The sequence below is a fragment of the Colletotrichum destructivum genome, chromosome 5, assembly GCF_034447905.1.
Source record: "Colletotrichum destructivum chromosome 5, complete sequence".
NCBI classification, from domain to species: Eukaryota; Fungi; Ascomycota; class Sordariomycetes; order Glomerellales; family Glomerellaceae; genus Colletotrichum; species Colletotrichum destructivum.
In genome coordinates, this window is record NC_085900.1 from 3,266,812 (window position 1) to 3,288,936 (window position 22,125).

At 56.5% G+C, this 22,125-nt stretch overlaps 6 protein-coding genes across 6 annotated transcripts; 2 read left to right on the top strand and 4 right to left on the bottom strand.

The window, feature by feature from the left end:
* Positions 1-4,842, bottom strand: CDEST_08532 (Putative Rab-GAP-TBC domain-containing protein). The gene is made up of 3 exons (XM_062924691.1): positions 3,475-4,842; positions 2,803-3,413; positions 1-2,665 (listed from the first exon to the last, which is right to left on the bottom strand). Exons 1-3 carry the CDS (start codon positions 4,069-4,071, stop codon positions 706-708), a joined length of 3,168 nt encoding a protein of 1,055 aa, XP_062780742.1. The 5' UTR covers positions 4,072-4,842; the 3' UTR covers positions 1-705.
* A 2,134-nt stretch (positions 4,843-6,976) lies between these two features.
* On the bottom strand, positions 6,977-10,896 carry CDEST_08533 (uncharacterized protein). The gene is made up of 3 exons (XM_062924692.1): positions 9,123-10,896; positions 7,852-8,830; positions 6,977-7,789 (listed from the first exon to the last, which is right to left on the bottom strand). Exons 1-3 carry the CDS (start codon positions 9,391-9,393, stop codon positions 7,351-7,353), a joined length of 1,689 nt encoding a protein of 562 aa, XP_062780743.1. The 5' UTR covers positions 9,394-10,896; the 3' UTR covers positions 6,977-7,350.
* Positions 10,897-11,067: 171 nt separating this feature from the next.
* Positions 11,068-14,125, bottom strand: CDEST_08534 (Putative GDSL lipase/esterase, SGNH hydrolase superfamily). Its single transcript, XM_062924693.1, has 2 exons — positions 11,806-14,125; positions 11,068-11,733 (listed from the first exon to the last, which is right to left on the bottom strand). The coding sequence occupies exons 1-2, from the start codon at positions 12,764-12,766 to the stop codon at positions 11,660-11,662; spliced, it is 1,035 nt and encodes a 344-aa protein (XP_062780744.1). The 5' UTR covers positions 12,767-14,125; the 3' UTR covers positions 11,068-11,659.
* Positions 14,126-14,239: 114 nt separating this feature from the next.
* CDEST_08535 (Putative aminotransferase, class-II, pyridoxal-phosphate binding, aminotransferase, class I/classII) lies at positions 14,240-15,878 on the top strand. Its single transcript, XM_062924694.1, has 2 exons — positions 14,240-14,470; positions 14,580-15,878. The coding sequence occupies exons 1-2, from the start codon at positions 14,397-14,399 to the stop codon at positions 15,754-15,756; spliced, it is 1,251 nt and encodes a 416-aa protein (XP_062780745.1). The 5' UTR covers positions 14,240-14,396; the 3' UTR covers positions 15,757-15,878.
* A 1,304-nt stretch (positions 15,879-17,182) lies between these two features.
* Positions 17,183-19,053, top strand: CDEST_08536 (Putative glycoside hydrolase, family 76, six-hairpin glycosidase superfamily). Its single transcript, XM_062924695.1, has 3 exons — positions 17,183-17,355; positions 17,410-17,489; positions 17,615-19,053. Exons 1-3 carry the CDS (start codon positions 17,259-17,261, stop codon positions 18,638-18,640), a joined length of 1,203 nt encoding a protein of 400 aa, XP_062780746.1. The 5' UTR covers positions 17,183-17,258; the 3' UTR covers positions 18,641-19,053.
* A 179-nt stretch (positions 19,054-19,232) lies between these two features.
* On the bottom strand, positions 19,233-21,719 carry CDEST_08537 (uncharacterized protein). Its single transcript, XM_062924696.1, has 3 exons — positions 20,456-21,719; positions 20,237-20,373; positions 19,233-20,157 (listed from the first exon to the last, which is right to left on the bottom strand). Exons 1-3 carry the CDS (start codon positions 20,606-20,608, stop codon positions 19,797-19,799), a joined length of 651 nt encoding a protein of 216 aa, XP_062780747.1. The 5' UTR covers positions 20,609-21,719; the 3' UTR covers positions 19,233-19,796.
* Positions 21,720-22,125: the final 406 nt, after the last annotated feature.

Genomic DNA, 22,125 nt, shown 5'->3' on the forward strand with positions numbered 1-22,125 from the left:
CAACGTTGTCGGGGAAAGGAGTATCCACGATGTTGCCGAAACGGGCGAACGAAAAAGGGGTTGCGTACGGGCCACATCCGCCTTGACGAGCCTCACAGGCCATCAGCTGATCATGTCGTGAATTGCTTTGGAACCCCTCAGCTTCGCCTTCATATCACGTATTGGATTGTTCTGCTGTCTGTCTGTACTTCAATCTCGCTTTGCCGAAGGGCGAAGGGCGAAACTAGATAGGGAAAAAAGAACAACTCCTGTCCATCTGCCCGGAAGTAAGAAAATAGCAGACGAGACCGACGAACCAAAAACCCCTGGCCATGAAGGATCGGAGACGAAGCCCTTCCGCCTCGCCCGTTGGAGATGGTAGGGGTTAATAGAGTCTTCTCAACTCCGGTGCCATGTTTGGTGTGAATGGAAGAAAAGTAAATAAACAGTCTAGGATGCCAATGTGATGGGTTTTGGGGTTGAGAAGAAGAATATTAAAGAAAAACATCCCCCTCCCAACGTGGAGAGCCAGCTTACCCGCTTCCACGCATGCAAAATGCCCTCGGTCTACTCTCCCACGGAATGCAAACGAGTAAATGTGTGGGGAGCTGACGGGCCTGGTACCTGTCGCAGAAACCATGATGCAAGATGCTCTAGATGCCCCCGGATGCTCCTCTAGTTGTTGCGCTGAAGCGCCAGTGTGACCATGACGTGGCCGATCCCCGTTTATCTCCTCCAACCCCAGAATCCTCCCGCCGCCGCCGCGCCGGCAACAGCTGGCGTCGTCGCGGGCGAGGCGGGTTTAGCGGGCTCCGTAGCAGCGCCGGTGAGGCGACCAAAAACGCCCATGGCGGCTGATGCAGCCGACCCCGCCGCCGGTGATGTCTCTGCCGCCGCCGCGCCGTAAGCCTTGCGCAGACTTTCCAGCTTCTGCTTGGTCTCCTCGGCCTCTTGCCTGGCAATAGCTTCGGCGGTCTTGGCCTGAACGAGCTCCAGCAACAATGCCTCGTGTTGATCGTCTATTGGCGGCGGCGGTGGTGGCGCAGGAGGGAGAGGGGCCTGCGTAGCTGGAGGGGGCGTCGAGTCGTGAGGCTTCGGCAGAGACGACGACCGCTTGTTCAAGATCAACCCAGCTTGAGACGGTGTCGACTTGCTCCTACCAAGCTTCAACTCTCTCAGGCCGCTTGCACCACTAGCAGAGCTCTTACGCATGGGCCCATCGCCATCTTGCTGAGTATTACTATCCGCTTCGGCGGCCGATGCCCGCGCCCTCATGGTGTGTATTTGTTTCTCCAGCCTCTGTTTGTCTTGATGCAGGATGCGTGCGTGCGAGTGAGATTCGCGCACTTGGTCTTTCAGGGCCGATATTTCCTGGTCCAAATCGTGAATCTTCCGGTTGTAGTCCTGCGATTGCGACACCGCACTGGCGAGCTGGTCCTTGAGCTGTTGTAGTTCCTGCTGCATCTCCGATCTTGACTCCCTCCCTAGGGATACTCTGCGATCGCTACTACCATGACGGCCGAACCTCTCCTCGACAGAATCAAGAAGCTGTGATAGGTCCTCTGGCGAGGGTCCATCCTGCCCGCCAGCCTTGGCAGTGGACACGTCTCCCTGGCCTCCCTCGCGTGCCTCGGTTGCGGGGCCATCAGCCGCTTTGAGAGTATCGACGCTCGCATCGGTGCTGACAGAGTCGTTGCTGGCCTTTTTGCGCAGCCCGTCAAGCAATGACCGGACGGCCTTTTTGTCCTCCTCGCGCTGTTCCCGTTCCTTTTGTAGTTCGCTCGCGAGCTGGGCGTGGTTTCGTTGCAACTCGGTCAAGGCGGTGAGAAGGTCCTCGATCTGGGTATGCAGGGCGTTCTCTTTGTTGTTCTTGCCGCTGTTGCCATGGAGCGCCTTGCCGCCAGGGATGGGCGTTGACTCGCGGATGGATGAATAGTCGTCGGTAGTGTTTGATGAATCTCGGGACACGGTGGTGGCTTCGGTGGATGCAGAGCTGAGAACGCTGACAGAACTGGCCTCCATCGAATTGAGGGTGGAGGCCAGGCTCTGTTTGGAGGTGCTCCTACGCAACATGCTCATGGGCCGTGACGGAGCGGTGAGGCCCGGGCTGAGGGTGGAGGAGGACTTCGGGGAGATGATGGTGGAGGAAGCCCAAATGCGGCCGAGGAATCGGGAGGCTGCAGTGGTCACGTCGGAGGAACGCGCCGCATTTGCGCTAGCGATTTGCGCGTCTCGGTACCCCTGCTCCAACTGCAGCAGCTTCTCTCGAGTGACAACGCCTGATAGACTGACAAAATCCTGGACAAACTCGTCTGCGTTGTAATGATAACAATCCCACAGACCCCTCGAAAGGAGAAGTTGCATGACATCCTCGAGCTCGGTGCACGCTAATATCCGGGCTTGGTTCTTCTGCATCAGGGATAGGGCGACCCGCATGAGGGTCTCCGGGGCCCCCTCTGCAAAGATAACATCGTAGATGCGAAACAGCATCGGCAGGGGACATGTAACGACGAAAAAGCTGAGGAACCATTGTGAAACGTAGGCAGGGTCGACCTGGAGGTCCTCCAGATGATTCGACACTGGCGTCATGTGTTCTTGGAGAAGCTCTCGAAACTGGTGGATGCGCACATGCAGTCCTGACAGGTCTGGCAGGAAACAGCTGCGCAGATCATATCGTTCCATCAAACTGCCCATCTCAATGTTAGCCTCGACGTTGCATTTGCCTCGAAACATTTTTCTTCTTTTCTTGGCCACGACTCCTTTTTGGGGGATATTCTTTTTTTCTTTTTCTTTTTCTTTCTTTTTTGGGGGGATGCCACTTACCGGACCAATACGCAAAACGCCTGCTTGTCGGGCATGTGCATCAACAGCGGGCCAACGAGAAAAGCCAGCCCTTGGCAATAACCAATCTTTGTATCGTAGAGACTGAAGCACTTCAGTACCCTGCCGAGCATGCGTTGTCCGTCGCCTTCGGGGTCGCGAAACATATCGACGCCAGGGAAACTCCGTCCGAGGTCTTTGCCAATGATGGGTTCGTAAGGGCTCGACTCGCCAGTGAATCGTTCGTATTGCTCTTCCAACGTTGAGTCGCGGGCGCCCGACATGCTCTGCCACACGACTCCTCGCAGCGGAGGTGGAATGCCTTTGCGGATCTTGTTCGAGAGGAGAGTCGGCAGTCGAGCGGCCGTCTGTTGGTAGTCTTTGACCAGCGCGGCGTAGAACTCGAGGTCGGTCATCGGCGGGGGCGGAAGCATCGAATATCGCAGGGCAGGGGGCGTTGGTCCATGAACCATGTGTCGTAGTTGTGCCATTGATGGCGGTCTGGGGCGACTGGAAGCGGCGACTTGTTCAACAGCCTGTACTTTGATGCTTTTCGGGTTCGTAGCCAACTTGTCGTTTTCCTGCTCCAACATAGCCAGCAACATGGCCGTTGACTGCCATCACTGTCAGCCTTGCCGAATCCAACGAGGGAAAGTAAACACAGTGTGCTCTTACTCTGTCTGTATCTGCGTCCCTAGGCTCTTGTGCTTCTGATTTTTGCAATTCGTCCCAATTTACCTCCTCGTCCTCGTCTTCTTCTTCGTTGTCCTCGTCGTGAACGTGCTGGCTTTCGTGTTCCCCCTGGTCCCTTGGAGCTTGCACTGAAGTCGCCAGGTCTTCGTCCGCTTCGTCCGCTTCGTCCTTCTTCTCCTCACAGCCCACCAGCTCGTCTTGGAGGCTCTTGGCGGCGGCTGTAACAGGCAATGGCGTCGCCGGGTCACTATGCGGCGTATCGTTGTTGTCGTCCTCACGTAGGTTCTTTGCTTCAGCTTCGTCTGCTTCTTTGACCGGAAATGGCAATCTTTCGATTCGAACAGTGCTGGGTCTCCTCCTCGGGGGCGAATCTGGGCCAACGTTGGTATCGAGGGTCAAGGCAGGCGGCTCAGATAGCCTGACCGTCACCATGGAATCGTGGGCCAACATTTTGGGCGTCTCCCGGTGGTCGTCGTCGTCGGCGGCGGCGGCGGCAGCGGGCCTCGAATCGGTTTGGGCATGCGTCAGCTCCGTGTTGTTTTCGACTGTAGGATTCCGTTGCTGTAGCGCCGGCTCCATGGCCAGGCCCCCGACGGGTTTGTTGGTATTGTTGGAAGAGAGAAAGTCAACGCAGTAGCGACTGGAATGTGGACTCGTCAGATGTGTCCAACGGTAGGACAGTCAACAACGAGTGCGCGTGGTTGCAGTCCCGTTTCTAAGACTCATAAAACGCAGGGCAATCTCGCCTCGACGAGTCAGAACCCGAGGTGTTGGCAGTTCGAGATCGGGCTGTGGGTGTCTCTTCCTTTCTATTTTATTCTTTTCGTTCCCTGTGGGCGGTTCGCGAGTCGGCCAGGGTCGGGTTGTACCGCAATGTATGATGGGTGACAGTAGATAGCACGAGGCCAGGACTCGCAAGCAATGCGGACCCGGGATGTGCAACAAGGTTGGCGGCGGTAACACGACAGCCAGAACCGACAGAGGCAGGTATGAGCGTGATTCGGGTGAGATGGGTGAACGTGAGTGTGGCTTTGGAGGCAATGAAATATCGGACCGACGGATTCCTTGTTTTAAAAAATAAAAACAAACCAGAGAGGGCAAGGTGCAAGGGGGTATTGAGCAACGAGGCAGAAGCAAGGCGACACACAGCCGGTGTTATTGTACAATTGCAACCGACGCTGGGGAATAGAAAGGGCGGCTTCGATGGGATCTGCTGGAGGTCTGCTGGAGGGAGCGAGAGACAGAATGGGCTCGGGGTTGGACGGTACAGGAGGCGATTGGTCTGGTTTGGCGCGTCGAGTGGTGCCTCTATTGCCTTTGGTGCCTCTGGTGCTTCTGGTTCTGCCGTTTCATCAAGGGGCGAAGGACGCTGAAACGCTGGGGTGGGCGGCTCAGAGTGGGTTCTTGGCTCGAAGGTTAGGAATAAGCAGGAAGCAGGCACCTTTCAGCAATTAATTACAGTACGCTGCAGCAGCAGTGCTTAGCAGTAGTAGCAGAGCGCGTGTTTTATGGATGGGGCCGCCTCCTCCTCGTGGCTCCTTGTTGATGCTGATGCCGATGCTGCTGGTGCTTGCTGTAGCCTGCAAGGCACCTTCACTTGCAGACCGGGGTCACTCGGCGGGGGCCACCCACACACAGCTGAGTCTGGCTTGGGTCGTTGCGGCTGTCAGTATCTTTCAGCCAGCCGTCAGGTGCAGGAACCGGTCCAGACGTTGCTAGCCTCTGGTGAAATGCTTCTTTTAGCGCAGGTGGCCCGAATCGCATGCGGCTTTCCGAGGCGCCATGACCTAAGATCACTGCGGGTGCTAAAGAAAAAGAGAGAGAGAGAGAGAGAGAGAGAGAGAGCTTCGATTACAAGGGCTTGATGGTGGATGCGGTAGTGGGTGGTCAGGCAGAGAAGAATGCGGGATGTGCAACAGGGGAAAGGGAGGGTTGTGTCATGGATCATCGGACGAGATTGGGTTGCGTTGGCACTGGGGATTGGGCAAATCCCGACTGGTCTGGAATGATTCAATGAATGGAGCAGTCGAGGAATGACCCGTGGGCCTTCGCTCATGGAAGGCAAGAGCGGGAGAGACAAGATTGCCTGGCTCCCTGCTCTGGTGCAATGCTCCGGATTCCTAGCCACTGGCAAAAATAAGATAGATACACATAAGATAGATACACATAAGGTAGGTAGTTAGGTAGGTATGTTGAAGGGGCCAATCGGCACCAGCACCGTTCATCCAACCCGGACTGCATCTGCCGCAACTTGCAATCCTTTTTTTGGCCTCGGACGCAACAGACTAGACTGGCTGACTGCATAGATGGGACGGCGGGAATTCTTAGCCCGAGCGACCTACGATTATGATTGATGACAGCATTTTCATATGAGGGAGGGGGGAACTCAATTTCCCGGGGGCGTATTAACTTGCAAACAAAAGACGCGACGCCCTGCAATCCCACGCGCCTATTCGCCCTCTCATGATTCCTAACGTGTGTACCTAGCTACCTAGGGTAGTAGTACAGTATGTCACTGCGCCACAAGTCATCTCCTCCCTAGTTGTGGACATCAAGCCAAATTCCCAGTGGCTGCACGTGGCTGACCACACGACGGATAAAACTTGCAAACTCGCCCTACAAACCGGAACGAGTCGAGGCTCGAAAATAGACACAAATAAGAGAATCTCACGCGGGAGAGAGCGGGAGAGAAAGAAGAAAAACACTCAGCCACACACTCCTGCAAGGTACAGAAAATACCCGTCTTAGTGCCCGTCATCCATTAATCCAGCCATCCAATCACCTTCCGCCGAAATCCCGAACAAGCCTCCCCTCGTGCAAACGAACGGTACTTACTTCCTCAAGTACAGTAATGAGGCCAGCCAGTCTGACCTGACCCGCCCGACCCAAACGACACTTCCTTCGTCTTCATTTGCAGAGTACTTTCTGGGCGTCTACTGTCTCCTCCCCTTTATTTGCCCGGTATTACCGAGTACCTAACTAAGCCTAATGGCGGGGAAAGGAGAGCTTCGGTCCTTGGTCTTCGTCACCCTCGCCCCTCCGTAAACATATGGTCGACCGGCTCGGTTGGTTGGGTAGGGCGGGAGAAACATCAGCGCCCCCAACTGTCTCGGGTCATTTTTGGTATCGTCACTTTGCCTTTCTCTCAATGCTTTACTTCCAATTTTGCTACCAACTCGCAACGCATGGACCTTACACATCTCGTAAAGTTGGACAGAGGAGAAAGCCACGGCGCGAAATGGCTGTTCAAGGGCTTGGGGCCCACAGACGTTTCTGCCCATCCCGTCCGCTCGGGACCAGCAGAGGCCACAGACGCACGAGATGAACATGTCGCCGGGAGATGAGCTCTCCACAAGTAGACCAAAGGCGGCACCCATACCCGAGCGCGGCTTTGTAATCTCGTCGCCTCCAAAGGCGGCTTTCATCTCCCGTCTCCAGAATGCACCAGTGCATAACGGCCCCTCATCCCGGTACACAACGCTCGAGGCTTGAAACTGTCCAATCTTGCTTTCGCCTTATCCATTCACCAGGCATCGCGCCTCCCGCTGGTATATATATAACATAATATGTCGCTCTGTCGGCTCTAAGAAGCCCATCTACACAAACTTGAGTGGCTGATGCCCCTCTCTTTAACAGTCTCCATCAGCACTATCCCCATTTACAGCTCCCATATCTTGCATCAAGTATTGTTCGCCACGGCAGGCAACGCCAAGAAGGCGGCCCCGTGAAAATGAAAGGTTCGCCGCCTGCGCCAAACTCGTGACATTGCTTTTGGTGGTATCATCCCGGCTTCTCCTGAACGCCGTCGTGTCGTCCAACTTCCATCATCCATTCAATTATTGTCGCGCTCTGCCCCTCCTATGACGGAACGATTCCCTGCGGTTGATGTTGACCGGGCATGTTTTGCATCTGCATCGGTCTTTGTGCCTGGGCCATGGCGGGACTAGCGTGATGGCTCGGCGGCCGTTGACCTTGTCCCATTCCCGGCTGTCCTGGCTGGCCCTGTGGGCGCGCCGGCGTCTGGAATGCCGGCTCTTTTTTAGGATCGGCGTTGGGGAACAAGGCTTGAAGCTTCGTATACAACTCGGTGAGATATTTGGATCGTTCCTCACGGTCTGTCACCGGATCAGGGTTGTTTTCGGGTATGTCGCCGGGAGGGGTCGAGTTTCTTATTCTCAGTGTCATATTTAAGGGCGGCGAGGAGAGATATGCAGGGGACGGTGGGACTTGGACGTTGCCCTTCCTGTCGGCTAGGGCGGCCAAGTAGGCGAGGTTCGCTTGGAGTCGTCGCATGCAACTATTAGTAGAGCAGTTATTATCAGTCTGTCACGCCACGAAGAAATTCCGCTCTTGACTCACTGGTTGTAATCCTGTTGAACTGCAGACTCTTCTGGAGTTGGTTTTCTTGCTTGTTCCCCTTCGCCCGAGGGGCCCGCTTCTTTCTTGAGCTCGCCCAGCGTATGTTGCAGCTGCATCGACTCAAACAGTAGTTCTTGGTTAATTTCCAGCAGCACCGAGAACCGCTCTTGCTCCCGCGACTCGCTACCGGGGCTGAGAGGTGTGGACAATGGCGGGACGCCATTGATACTCGCGCTCTGGTTGTGTTGGGGAAATGTGGGCGTCTGGGGGGTTGTGACGGAGGCCGAGTGCTGTTGCGCGGCAGTCGTAGGGGTTTGGCTATGGGCCTGAGGCTGTGGGGTCGGAAATTGCGACTGTTGGTGTTGTTGAGCCTGTTGCTGCTGTTGTTGTTGCTGCGCTTGCTGTTGTTGATGGTGCTGCTGCTGCTGCTGCTGCGCTTGTTGTTGATGCTGTTGCTGCTGCTGGGATTGTTGCTGAGACTGAGGTTGCTGCGACTGTTGTTGTTGGGGCTGTTGAGGCTGTTGCTGTGGCTGGTGATGTTGCGGTTGGGGATGCTGCTGCTGCTGCTGCGGCTGCTGGGAGTGTTGATGCTGTTGATGATGCTGCTGTTGATGTTGTTGTTGTTGCTGCTGCTGCTGCTGCTGCTGTTGTTGTACCGCGTTATTTGGCGAACCGTGTCCGCCCTGTGCCGCGCTCATCGGTCGCTGAGGAGTTGAACCCAACGGCATGCCACCTTGGTTGGCCTGTCCCTGTGCCTGCTGATGTTGCTGTTGCTGTTGATGCTGCTGATGATGTTGCTGCGCTTGCTGCGCTTGCATGCGCTGCTGTTGCTGCTGCATCATGATCTGCTGCTGCTGCTGGGGCGTCATAGCCGCGTTCATCGGGAAGCCTTGCATTCCGCCAAAGTTGGCATGTTGGCCGCCAGGCGTGGGCATGTTGCCGCCGTAGGGATTGCCCTGGTAGGGGTTCTGAAAGGCCACTGGCAAAGACATTGAGGTTAGCAAACGCGTTTTTCCGTCGAGGCTTGGGGAGTGATGCGGCATCATGTTGTCTGGTGAGTGCTTGTCCGGTGGCGGCGATAGTAGTGATGATGTGGTAACAGCCACGTTTCCGTCGCACCTAGATCTCTGTTCCGGCCACTGGCCACCGGAGGCGGGGGACGGAAGCTGCCACGAGCAGCGTCAAAGAGCGCAAGGCGGATACGAGACTCTGATAGATAGACGGCGTAGGGAGACACAGGGAGAAACATAGCAAGGAAGGGGAGAGCTTACTTTGACCATTGGCAGCCATGTGCGGCATGCCGCCGGCGTTCTGCATCATGCCTGCAGGACCAGCGCCCGACATCATGGCGGGATTGGGTCCACCAACGAAGCCGGACTGGCCACCGGGCATGCCAGCGAATTGGTTAGGGTTGTACATCATCTGCTGGCCGGGCTGATTTGAGACTGAGCCTGGCTGCATGTGAGGGTTCTGGTTTGGAGGTGGGGCGCCGGTGTTGAAGTTCGGAGGGACATTGGAGAAACCGTAGCCGGGAGTGTACATGGCTGGGACGGGAGGGGATAGGATGGGCGCGGAGCTATTATTATTATGCTTTGGGGGGGGGGTCGGAACGCGACGGGCCCAGGGAGCAGGTCGAACGGCGAGAAGGGGGTCAAAGGGACCTAGTCGACAAGAGTAGTAACTCTCGCTTTCCGGACTCGTGGTCAGACACGGGCTTGCTGGCTGGCTGGGCTAAGCTGGGCAGAGGTGAGAGAGAGGCGCGGCGGTCGCTGCGGGCGATGTTTCGTCGAGTCGGCCGCAACAAGGAAGAAAGCGGCGGCGGGCGGTGGGAGGAGTGTGTGGAGCAAGACGAGGTGGTCCTGACTCCTGAGCCTATCTGGAACACAGGCTGGCTGGACTGGCGGGGTGACTGGCCGGTTTGGTTTGGTGGTGCTTTTGACGTGCGTGATGGGCGGTGGGGGGACAGGGGTGCGACCATCAACTGGCTGGGCTGTCTCTCAGATAGCCAGGTACGGAAATGTAGTCAGATACAGACCGACAGCCAAACTCTTGGCTTAGTGAGGAAGCGAGGGATTCGGCGTGACGGCGGATGGATGTATATCGTATTAATGTACGGATACAACAACCATGCAGCCGGTGCTCACCCGGTCGTGCGTCCTCTGCTCTCGGGGATGCCTGGCTGGCCGATACAACACCCAACCCGGGATAGGGCTGGTCTGTCTGTCTCGAGTCTCGTCCGTACTCGTCGGCTCGATTCTCAATTACGTGAGAGAAGGCAGCAGACGGGCCACGGGAGTGTGAGATGGTTAAACCTGGGGGGACAGAAGGGCTAAGTGAGTGATGGGTAAGGTAAGAAGGAGGATGGATGGCGGACAAGTGGGTGAGAATGGCGTGTGGTGGGATGGGGCGTCAGAGTGCGTATTGCCAGCAAGAGATGAGGCAGAAGGGGAGTGTGAAATGGGTAATTGTCGGACGAGTGACGAGATGCGCGTTCCGGCGAGTGCGAAAGGCGTGGGCTGGTGAGACAAGACCGACAGGTCGGAGAGTCAAAGGCAGTCGCGGTGTCAGTCTACGCCGAGCTTTCGAATAGGTTGGCCAGGTCTATCGGGTAACCCAATGAGGGAAAGACGCAGAGAAAGAATAGAATGAACAGGGCGGATGACGGGTGTAAGATGGCAGTAGGTAAGGTACAGTACAAAATGTAGCAAACCAACAGGAAACCAAGGCGAATAAGCAGATGGAAATGCTCTTGGAACCCGTGGCGTGGAGAGGACCTCAGCTGCGGCGGTGCGCGTGGAGCAACAAGCGGATATGGAGAGACGTGACACGGTGAGCTGCGGTGAGGCACAGTGAGGCGCGGTGCGGTCAGGTGTGCTAGTGTGCTGTTGTGCGGCGAGGAGGGAAGACTGGAGTGGTCGATGCGCTTAATGTCCAGTGTAGGTGCCAGTCCGGCGTCCAGTAACTATGTGAGCAACGTGTGTGAGAGATTCGGGGGTGTCGGTGTGAGTGATGTGATGTGTTGTGTGTGGTGTGTGACAGACGACCAGGCATTCCAAGGCGGGAGGGGAAAGGCAGAATCAGAATTTTCTGCATTGCTTTTCCCCTGGAGCACTTGTCCATGGAGCACGGAGCCTGGGAGTGAGAAAGAAAAAGATGGAAACCTTGGGCAGTATCCGAAGCGGGCCCGCGTCCGAGGCTAACAGCGAAGCAAGGGAAGGGGACGCTGGCAGTGGAGGCTGCTGAGAGCCGAGGCGTCGTTTTGATTGGCCAGGGCCCATGCATCAACACTCTTCGAGATCCTCATCTGCTCTGACAGGGGCTTGCCTGTAGCTGCATCTTGCAAACCGCCCAGGATCTTGACCCGTTTGGCTGACTGACTAACTGACGAACAGACAGTATATGCATACACCACCGAGCATCGACAAGTGACAGTCAGTTGATGACATTGGCAGCTGGCAGTCGAGATCGCTCGTGTCTATCCGTTCCTAAAGTTCATCCTGCTATGCATGCCCTTTGCGCCTGCATAGCCGCCAACCTGCCCACCATGTTGAATATTACCAACACACAGGCACCCAAGCGGCAACACCACCTCCCAAATCTATACAAGATCAATGTTGACTGCCCAGTCGTGGCCGAATCGATTGCGTTTTTTTTTGCATTCGCCACGTCTTCATCGCGCATTATACCACTCACTGAACTGAAACTTTTCATACATGGCTCGACTCAGTTCATCACTTCCTCTTCCTCTGACAGGCCCAGCGCCTCCCACAAGTCTATCCAGCACCGGACCTCTGGAGCCTTGGTGCCATTAGGACGCGTAGGTCGTGCCGTACGTCGAGTTGCCGTACACAACGTCGATAAAATGCTGGGCCACAATCTCCTCTGTGGTGGGGAAAGGACACCCGTCAGCCCAACAGTCACGGGAAGAGAACAGATCGGCATGTGCACGCTTACCTGCACGCTCGGAAGGATGCAACTCGTCGTACCACAGGAAGCTCGACTTGGCCTCCGACGAGTCCACGCACACTCTCGTCACCGGGTCACATACCCGGTAGACCCCCGTCACGTTTGCCGGCGACGACAAGTATTTTGACGGCTCGGCGTGGATGTCGCGCAGCAGGCTGTGGACGTCAAAGACGGAGAAGCTCGCTCCCGGCCAGCGCTTCTTGACCAAAAGGTGAAACGGCGCGCCGTAATCGAACATGGTGTTGACGCTGGTGCTGTACTCGAGCATCTTATACTGGTACTCGGTCGTGTTGTACTCCGTCTTGTTGGGCCAGAACTGGCTGTCTCCCATGCCGCCGAGCTCAGTGGCGGCGTAGAGGGGTGACTGCTCCAGCGGCGCAATGTTGAGGAGGACAAAGTGCCGCCCACCCGTCGAGTAGACGTTGTCGAACACCTCCCAGACGCAGCCCACGTAGCTGGAAAGGGTCGTTCCTGCTGTGTTGGAGTCGGTGAGAAAGGCACCGTATCCCAGGTCGTTAGTGCCGATCCAGAGCGCGTACACCGTGTTATTGGCCGCCCTGTTCGGGTAGAGCGCCTCGAACGCTGTGTCAGCCTTGTACGCCGGGATCTCGTATTCCAGGACCGACGGGAACGGCTGGCGGATGGCGGCGAAGTCGCGGGAGATGATCTCATTGGAACAGGTGGCGCCGCTGACGGCGTAGTTGTAATAGTTGGCACCCGTCGAGTTAGCGACGAACCGGCCCCAGGCGTAGCCGCCGCTCGCGGTGGAATTGCTCGGCAGGAGCAGCGTGCCCGGGGGCGGAGCGGAGCCGTTGTTGTTGATGAAGTAGCTGAGGCGGCCTTCGTCGGTGTAGCTGTCGCCGAACGTCACCAGGTTCTCGAGCTTCTTGAGGCCGCACTGGGAGGCCGCCGCCACGGAGGCCAGGGTTGCGATGGACAAGAATAGCATCGTGGTGTTAGGATGCGCCGGGAAAGTCAGGTAACCGGGCTGGCGTCGAGGAAAGCTGGCGGGACCGATGGAGGGAGGGAGGCAATCACTAGACGACCGTTTCTTCTGGCTGGGAGGCCACCCTCATATAGACAGACTGATGCCTTATCCTGCTGCTCCTTGACGCTCAGTCGGTCCCTTCACTCGGGGCATTGAAATGGCGGTGGCAGGGAGGTGAATTGGCGCGAATGCGGACCTTCTGTAGAAGTAGAAAGACCGCCTATGGGATTGGCCGTTTCATCTCCGCATGCCCTCTCCATACGAATAGGGCCGGGAGGTCGGTGACGAACCGCAGCATGCAGGCTTCCTGCGAGGGTCAGAAAGGGTATTGTTCCTGTGGGTTCCCCAGGTCTCAACCAGGGGTATGATGATTGAATGAGGGGTAACTTGGGGAAGAGCTTGAGAACAATCCTCTGCCGAGCTGCATCGTCACATCGGTCAGCTTTGGCTCCTCTCCGTTGAGCTGTCATCGCGCAAACGATGGCTGGCATGTGGGTGGCCTCCTAGTCGTGCAGGGTTTCCTTGCATAAGGACTGCTGTTCTCCGGCCTGGCTGGTCTGTCCTTGAGCAGAAGCTTGTTTAGACCATTGTACGCCACCAGCGGGTTGATGCGGTTGCTTTCAGGCTGAATTCGAACGAGCCCTTTTGATCCGCAACCCCGGGCCAGAAGACGGCGGGGCAGACCGGCTGTTAAGCGACGACATGGCAGGTAGTCGTTGAACTTAAGCCATCGTTCGTCAGTGAGCTGTGAGTTGAGCCGCAAGAACTTGGATTGTCAAGTCATTTATCAGTGGAGTGGCGGATGGGAGAAAGGAATGGTTGATAGAAACCTCCATGTTGCGTCTTCCGGAGAGCAGAGAGAGAAAGAGGGGGGCGAGAGAGTAGCACCGCATGATGCTCCGTATGAAGTCGGTACGCCTGACGTCACTTCCGGGATTGACTCAATGGTGGCGATAGACCAGTTGGCTTTGATAGTCATATGTGCGTGCAGTGACGCAAGAGACTGCTAGCACATGAGAAATCGAGATTCGCAGGGTGCCGGTTGTTTGTATTACACGAGATATATCACCTCCATCAACAATCCAGCAAGACGTTGCGATTCTAGGCCTTCAATCTGTGTCTCGGCTCCATGGGTTCCGGAGAACGTTATCGTGGTAGTTGGGAAGCCGATGCCGAGCGTAACGGCTTCGGAGCTGCCACTTTGGAGCCGAGATAAAAGCAGGGCGAGCGAATACCTTTACACAGTAACGTCAACTGATGAAGTCCATTTTGAGTCTTTTTCCTGTGAAAATCTTACAAGTCGGTTTTACTGGAGCGGGGGAATTGTTAGCGTTGGTGGGCTATCATTGGTCAATTACTAATCTCGATGACCCGCTCTGGTCCGGACAGGCGCCGAGGTATGACTCCGGGGTCGGCGGACGGACACAGGTCTCAAGTAACGGAAGATCCATTTTGCATGGCCCAGAGTTGACTCAACCCGAAGTCTAGGATTGACTGAGTGGTACCTAGATGGTATTTCATTATAAGGATACAGTCCAACTCACAATTCAGCTGGGCATCTCATCATCGAACCTGGACAACCCGAGTCGAAATGTCGCCCTTTAACCTTGAAAATTGTGCACGCCCGAACATTTTGGCCCTTGAGCCTTATCGTTGTGCAAGAGAGTAAGTCAACCCTCACAAAAGCTCATTACCCCCCCCCCCCCCCCCCCCCCCCCTTTTCCTCGCCAGCATGAGCTGCGGCAGCGTGCTAACAAACCCACCTCCTTCACAGCGACTACAAGGATGACGGGACCAATGTTCTTCTCGACGCCAACGAGAACGCCTACGGCCCGTCCCTGCAGCCCGACTTCGAGGCTGGCAATCTGGGCATCGACTTCCTCGGGCTGAACCGCTACCCGGACCCGCACCAGCCAGAGCTCAAGCAGCTACTCTGCGACCTGCGCAACACGCACACGCACACGGCCAAGAACCTGAAGCCCGAGAACCTCTTCGTCGGCGTCGGCAGCGACGAGGCCATCGATGCCCTGCTGCGGTGCTTCTGCGCCCCTGGCAAGGACCGCATTCTCACCTGCCCGCCGACGTACGGCATGTACTCGGTCTCAGCGCAGATCAACGACATCAGCATCGTCAAGGTGCCACTGAAGCCCGCTCCCGAGTTCGGCATGGACACGGACACCATCCTCGACACGCTGAGCCGTGAGGGCGACACGATCAAGCTCGTCTACCTCTGCACGCCAGGCAACCCGACGGGCTCGGCGCTGGCCAAGGAGGACGTCCGCAGGGTCCTCGAGCACCCGACGTGGAACGGCGTCGTGGTCCTCGACGAGGCCTACATCGACTTCGCGCCCGAGGGCAGCTCGCAGGCTGAGTGGGTGCTCGAGTGGCCCAACCTCGTCGTGATGCAGACGCTGTCCAAGGCGTTTGGCATGGCGGGCATCCGCCTCGGCGCCGCCTTCACCTCGCCGCCCATCGCGCGTCTCCTAAACGCCATCAAGGCACCGTACAACATCTCGACGCCGACGAGCGCGCTCGCGCAGTACGCCGTGTCCGACAAGGGCTTGGCTGTCATGCGGGCCAACCGGGCTAGGATCCTGGCGCAGCGGGACCGCATCATCGCCGAGCTGCCCAAGATCCCCGGCGTCGGCAGGCTGCGGGGCGGCACAGAGAGCAACTTTCTGCTGTACGAAATGCTGGACGCCGCGGGGAGACCGGACAATGTCACAGCGCTGGCTGTATACGAGCGGCTGGCAGAGAACAAGGGCGTCGTCGTCCGGTTCCGCGGCAAGGAGCACGGCTGCCTGGGGTGCCTGAGGATTACGGTCGGCACCGAAGACGAAGTCACACGGTTCCTGGCCTCGATTGAGAAGGTTCTGAGCGAGGTCCGCGGCGCCGGGCGGCAGCCGGACGAGGAGAAGAAGGAGGCGGCAGCAAGCGGCGTGGTCGCTTAGACGATGTGGGATGACTTATGCATAGACGATAGAACAAAAAAAACACGTCAAAGACTTGACCATGCTACCGGATGGGCCGGTACGTCACGACTCGAATGCATCAGATCACATACCGATGGCGGCCCAGAGATACTCCTTTGGCTTGCTGCCTTTTGGACTTGATCAAAAACATTCGAATGACAGTTTATGTGGAAGAGTGCGGCAATCCTTCAACTGGTCAAAAGCAAACGGCAGCACAATACGCAATGGTCCATGGAATGAATAACATTCCTTATGGCAGAAGACGGGACACCGTGGATCGGCGACATCGAGTCGAGCATTGCCTATCGAGCTCTGTAATTTCCTTCACACCTGACATCGCGTAAAGTTTGCTGTCAAGCTGTTGCTTATCTCCCACGCTCCCTTTACGTTTACTACCTACCTACCTAGGTCAAATTCAACGATAGGGAAGCGCCAAACACATTCGATTGAGATCTAGTCTGTCACTCCGTCCACGTCGTTGGCGAGACCCGGTACTCGGCACAGCGCCACCAGGCCTTCTAAGAATCATCGAAAATTGGGGGAGAAAGCCTCTCCCCCCCTGACCCCTTTAAGGAATAGGGCTAAAATTGGGTACGTCGCTGTTTCGTGTGTCGAGTCCGAGGTAACGGTAACCCAAGCTAGCGGCTTTCAAGGAAATCATGTCCCGAACAAGCGCCCAATCAGCGATTCCTCTTTGACACGACGCCTAGATTGATCCATCATGGGGATTGCTTGGACACGACAGGCGATCGTCGAGCCCCTCGGCATATGTCGTCTGCGCCGCACTGAGAAGGTTCATCTCAGCTCCCCCGCTCTTCTGAGTTCCCCCCTTTGCGGCGGCTCCGGCTCCGACCCCGTTGCTTCCCCTGTTTGGGTAGAGTGCGTGCCTGACTAACGCAACCGCCGCCGTTTCCAGTCTCACCCAACTGCCCCCCCTACTTCCGCCCCCTCCTCTAGCCAACGGCAACCTTTTGAATGTTTATACCTTCATGCTAGACCCAAGGATACCAAGAGTAAGCATGGAGAGCCAACCAAGGACCTCCCAAGAAGCTTGTACTTGGGCTGCCAGGCCCCGAGAGATTTGGTGCACCAGTGACAAGAATATATTCGTACCCCCCTTCCGCAACCCCCCGAACCCCACGGGTGCAACGTCCAGTTCTTTAATATAATTGCCTGCTTCAGCTGCTTGTTGGAGCAACCGTCTTCCGCCTAGAATATATGCCATCATGGATCGCTAGTGCCTCTCGACCTTTGTACTCCCACATCCCTCTTGAAAGGCGTCTCGCTGCCGCGGCTCTCTTTTTCGTCCCCTTCGCGGAGCCTTCTTGTCCTCGCCCTTCCTCGACTTGTCTCTTTATGCACATGATTATCTGGAGCATTGTTTCTAAAGTACATTTCCAGACGAGCCGTGACCGCTTCGACATCGTCCGGCTCACCAGCACCTCCTTGCACTCGCCCAAAGTGGGTTATCGTCGGGTATCATGATGGCGTTCGTCAAGCTTGCTCTTGTTGCCTCCGTGGCCGTAACTGCAGCGTCTGCTTTCACTGCGCCCATCACACTTGATGTGGCCAACCCAGGTTAGTACAGATGTCTATAAGGAGCTCTCGGTACATGGCTCTGATTTGTTTTAGACTCCGTCAAGGCAGTTGCTAGTAGTCTTGCCTTTGGTGCCATGTCATATTACACTGGCAATGTTTCCAGCGACCCAAAGGTGTGTATATTTATGTGCGTAAGAGAGAGTGTGTGGGGGAGAGGAGAGGAGGAGGGGATGAATCCGACGAATTATGGCCAGAACCCTTGGAGAAACAGCCGACCGATGATTTAACACGTTCCTAGATGGTTGGTGACTTGCCGGAGCCATACTACTGGTGGCAAGCCGGCGCCCTCTGGGGAATTATGATGGATTACTTCCACTACACTGGCGACCCGACATACAACGACGTGGTCACGCAAGCCCTCACCGCCACTGTTAACACAGGCCCGAACTTCGACTACATGCCGCCGGAGCACGCGTCCGAGGAGGGCAATGACGACCTCGGCTTCTGGGGCTTCGCTGTCATGGCCGCTGCCGAGCGGGACTTCCCCCAAGCCAACGCCAGCATCCCCTCCTGGCTCACCATGGGCCGCAACATCTTCAACTCGCTCGCCACGCGCTGGAACACGACGCACTGCGGCGGCGGTCTCCTGTGGCAGATCTACGAGAGCAACCCCAACGGTCTCAACTACAAGAACTCGGTCAGCAACGGCGGCTTCTTCCAGCTCGGCGCCAGGCTGGCCGCCGCCACGGGCGACGCCGCCTACGTCGCCTGGGCCAACCACGTCTGGGACTGGTCCGTCAACGTGGGCTTCATCGACAAAGACCTCAAGGTATACGACGGTGCCGACGCCCGCGACAACTGCAGCAAGACGAACTACCTGTCCTTCACCTACTCGACTGGCATCTACCTCTACGGCGCCGCCGTCATGGCCAACTACACGGGGCAAGAGCTCTGGAGGGAGCGCACCAGGAAGATGCTGGAGACGACGCGTTCGAGCTTTTTCTCCCCCGCTGAGAACAGCACAAACATCATGTACGAGCCCGCCTGTGAGACGGTCAACACCTGCAACACGGACATGAAGACTTTCAAAGGGTACCTGTCTCGCTTCCTCTGGCAGTCGGCCGTCGCCATGCCCGAGCTCCTCCCACAGGTCAAGGAGATTCTGGTGCCATCCGCCCTTGCCGCTGCCCACGTGTGTGAGGCCACGGAGACGAATGTCACATGCGGCCAGAAGTGGTACGTAGGCGGCAGTGACGGCAGCCTTGGCCTCGGCCAGACCATGAGCGCCCTTGAGATCGTCCAGGGTCTCATTGTCAGTCACTAGTAGGTGTTGGCTTTGTCCATCCCCCGAACCCTACGTCGACCAACAAACAACCCCGGTTGCCAACTGTCGCTGGCCCTTTCCCTACCTGTATACATTACATACACAGAACAGCCCGGGAGTCCGCTGCTCGTCAACGACAGGCACAATTATCCGGACGTCTGCCAACCGATTGTGCAAACGACACTGACAGCAAGGCCAGTCCCATGGATAGCACATCAGCGCCCCTGGACAACTCGACGGTCAGGAATCCGCAAGACAGTGGCGCTATTCACGTCAGTTGATACGGCCAAGCACTTTTGTGGCGGCCTTGCCGCTTTGGATACTTGGGTTACTGTGACCGAGGTTGTCGAGACGAACTAAAAGGGGTAACATTCCGATCTAAAGAGCTGTAAGACCTCGTCTGTTCCCAAAAAGGGACAAGAAAAAAGTCACAATGTTCATGACTGTAACTCTGCTAAGCGTGCGATGAGTCTTGTACAGCCGATAACCCAGACCAGTGCCATGTTCCTTCCCATGGACAACCGACTTCATCATGGTGGCCTATCTGGTACGTACGCCAACATGGCCTTGGCAACCACTTTGACTAGGGCCCAAATTCATCACTTGCTCCTCGGCCGGTGGGGGGAAACTAACGAGGCGGAATCATCTCGTGAAGGTTGAGCAACACCGGACGGGGAAAAGGCGAGCTGCCCTCCTCAACCCAGTTGAAGATGTGTATTTGTTTTCAGCCGTTAAACTGTCCCTTGATCGCAAACTTGTACAACGCCGATACGGGGTATAACTCCAAAAATAGGAGCACATCGTCAGTAGCAGTAAAGATCTGAACTACAAAACTCACCCCAACAGAACGGGGTGGGTTGTTGGAAAAAAAAAACCTTCCATTGAAAAAAGACAATGGGCCTCGCCAAATAACCCGCTATGTATACCCACTTGATGAAAACGAGGGTATAGCTCCAGTAATGTGTGACACCCTTATTCTCCGTTGTTCGATCCAGAATTCCTTTATTGCCCTGCTCCATATGCTGCCATTCTAACGGGAAGATGCTGCGTTTTGTTTCCCTTCATTCGCTCGTTGAGGTTCTCGCCGAGTCAGGGTTATCGGCACGGCTGTGCGCGCGATCTGGTGTACGTCGCTTGCGCGAAGGGTATTTGCTCCTTATGCTATCAGAGTAGCAAGAACCATGGTGCATAATGACGCGGCAAGAGCCCGGCCAGAAACGAGACGTGAAGCAGCGCTGGGATTAGTCTCGGCGGGTATTGAAGAGGAGATGGTGCCTGTATAGAGGAAGTCGTCGTAGTTGGGGTTGTCGGCCGTGGTTGGCGCTGCGGTCGCCGTAGGATCGTGATCAGCCAGTGTCAAAACACCCCATTGCACCTCGGAGCCGGTCATGGTCGAGGTCCATGATACTTCAGTCGGGCCTGTGTATTTTCCGTTGACATATCCGCTTCTTAAACTCGAGTATCCAGAGCACGTCGCGGCTGTTGTCCCACTCAGCGTGCATCCCAGGTCGGCGATACTACGACCAGTCGCATAATGGTTAGTTGCCAGAGCTTCTTGGAGGCGACGCCAAGGGTCGGGCGAGTGAGGGCACTTACAGTGTCGACGTTTTGGTGCCATGAAACTGGAGCGTGTTCTCGCCTTCGGCAAAGATGAAGGGAAACTCGACAGCGAGGTCACAGTTGGGCGGTGTTTGCGGCGCGCAGAAGATAGTGTAGGTTGTTTCTTTAGCGTCCTGCAGCGGAAGCATTGTCAGACTAGAACAATAGCATTGGAGGAGGCGAGGGTATGGGGAGCGGGTTGGAAAGGTTTCGTACACTTGAGATGACGCTGCCCCGCAGCTGCGACCAGCTCTTAGCATCGTAGTGCGGAAGGTAGATGGGGACAGTGGTGGTATCATCGGCGCGAGCGACATTCGAAGAGAACAAGCATAGCGACAACAAGGCGAGGAAAGGCTGTGGGTAATGCATCGTGACGGTATGGGAGCAGTGCCAAACGTGAGCCGCGGAGGGTCGAGAGACAGGTAGCTAAGGGTGCAGTGAGAGGCTCGGCGTCAAGTGCTGGCTACCGGAGGTGGTTCATCGGGCATCCGGCTTGCTAGGTAGGTAGACAAGACGCAATGCAACGAACCGACCTGATGGTACGGAAGCTAGAGCTGAACCGGGACAGTACTGGCAGCGGGCCGCCGGTACTACGATTCAGCCTGGAGGAGAGGAAAAGCCGGAGGTGAAGGTTGTCGGTTGTTTCTCGCGGTCCGCGGAAAGTGGATTCGGCGTGTCTGATGAGAGACCCTTGCTATGGCATGGGACATTCGTAGCGAGGCGTTCCACGCAGGTGCAACGACAGCGAACGAACCGGTCGGGAGAAAAATGCCCTCCTGTACTGTACTGTAGGGGTACGGGTACGGGAAGAGCTGTCGGCAACGGTGAACCAGGGCGCGAGTATGTCGCGGCAGCTGGTGGGTGGGAGGGATCTCGGTTCCTTAAAAGAGGAAAACGGACATGGGGCCGAGGAGATGGAAGAAGGATTCCGGTGACCGACGTCAAGTGAGCAGCGAGACCAGAAGCTGGGCATACGAACACAAGAGACTGTATCCGTAGATTGTAGAGAGAGGGAGGGAAAGGGCGCGCTTTACAGCTCTTTTGCCAATGCGCCGTCCTTGCCGGCCAAGGCTGGGCGGGAGAGAAAGAGACGAGCAAGAGTGCATTCTTTTTTGGCAAAATGGAAGCCAAGCCTTTGGAAAAGGGCTCGGAGTCAGCATAGGGTCAGAGACTCAGAGGTGGCGCCCCTCAGGTCTCCACGCCGGGCAAGAGTGCCAAAGTGCCCAGTTGGCTTGGCCCTTTTGCCTTCTCCAGTGTGTACCTGGCGGTCGCCCGATGGCGGATGCATGCTTGACTTGGGTGGTGGGAGGGAGTAGGGAGGGACATGGGAGGTGTGTACGAGTGTGTACTGGGCGGACGGGCGGACGGCCTAGTGGGAAACGAACGGCGGCTGGGAGAGAGAAAAAGTGAGCCAGAGCCAGAGCCAGAGCCAGAGCGAGAGAAATGACCGATCAGAGGATGGAAGGGGAAGAAAGCCAAGAAATGCCAAGACCGCGAAATTCGAGAAAATATGATGGACGGGGTAGGCACGGCCGCCCGAAATGTGGGTAATCCTTGAAGGTAGAGACTAGAGAGGCTCCTGAGTGGACGGAACTTGCCAGCAAACAGGAACGCAAGGGTACGTAGCTGCTAAACAATCCGTCCACCTCTATCTACTTACCTAGGTACCTACCTATTCGTACAGTGGTGGTAGGGTCCCCCTCCCCTCCTCCTCTGGGCCCCCGCTCCGCTGCGTCTTCCTTTTCCTGAGACACGGGAGACGGACGCTCTGCTTGGGGAACGCTACATTTTCTCTGGCGCTCACTATCGCCATCGTACATACAAACACTTGGGGTTCTCTTCATCACAGCATCGAAACCAAGCACCTCCTCGTCTTCCCGAGAGCC

Coding starts and splice junctions, on each gene's coding strand:
- CDEST_08532 (XM_062924691.1), bottom strand. CDS start 4,071: ATGGAGCCGGCGCTACAGCAACGGAATCCTACAGTCGAAAACAACACG. Junction 3,414..3,474: donor GGGACGCAGATACAGACAGA/GTAAGAGCACAC, acceptor CAGTGATGGCAG/TCAACGGCCATGTTGCTGGC. Junction 2,666..2,802: donor GCGTTTTGCGTATTGGTCCG/GTAAGTGGCATC, acceptor TGAGATGGGCAG/TTTGATGGAACGATATGATC.
- CDEST_08533 (XM_062924692.1), bottom strand. CDS start 9,393: ATGTACACTCCCGGCTACGGTTTCTCCAATGTCCCTCCGAACTTCAAC. Junction 8,831..9,122: donor CATGGCTGCCAATGGTCAAA/GTAAGCTCTCCC, acceptor TGTCTTTGCCAG/TGGCCTTTCAGAACCCCTAC. Junction 7,790..7,851: donor GTTCAACAGGATTACAACCA/GTGAGTCAAGAG, acceptor CTCTACTAATAG/TTGCATGCGACGACTCCAAG.
- CDEST_08534 (XM_062924693.1), bottom strand. CDS start 12,766: ATGCTATTCTTGTCCATCGCAACCCTGGCCTCCGTGGCGGCGGCCTCC. Junction 11,734..11,805: donor GCATCCTTCCGAGCGTGCAG/GTAAGCGTGCAC, acceptor TCCCCACCACAG/AGGAGATTGTGGCCCAGCAT.
- CDEST_08535 (XM_062924694.1), top strand. CDS start 14,397: ATGTCGCCCTTTAACCTTGAAAATTGTGCACGCCCGAACATTTTGGCC. Junction 14,471..14,579: donor CCTTATCGTTGTGCAAGAGA/GTAAGTCAACCC, acceptor CCTCCTTCACAG/CGACTACAAGGATGACGGGA.
- CDEST_08536 (XM_062924695.1), top strand. CDS start 17,259: ATGATGGCGTTCGTCAAGCTTGCTCTTGTTGCCTCCGTGGCCGTAACT. Junction 17,356..17,409: donor ACTTGATGTGGCCAACCCAG/GTTAGTACAGAT, acceptor GATTTGTTTTAG/ACTCCGTCAAGGCAGTTGCT. Junction 17,490..17,614: donor ATGTTTCCAGCGACCCAAAG/GTGTGTATATTT, acceptor ACACGTTCCTAG/ATGGTTGGTGACTTGCCGGA.
- CDEST_08537 (XM_062924696.1), bottom strand. CDS start 20,608: ATGCATTACCCACAGCCTTTCCTCGCCTTGTTGTCGCTATGCTTGTTC. Junction 20,374..20,455: donor GGGGCAGCGTCATCTCAAGT/GTACGAAACCTT, acceptor CTTCCGCTGCAG/GACGCTAAAGAAACAACCTA. Junction 20,158..20,236: donor GGCACCAAAACGTCGACACT/GTAAGTGCCCTC, acceptor GACTGGTCGTAG/TATCGCCGACCTGGGATGCA.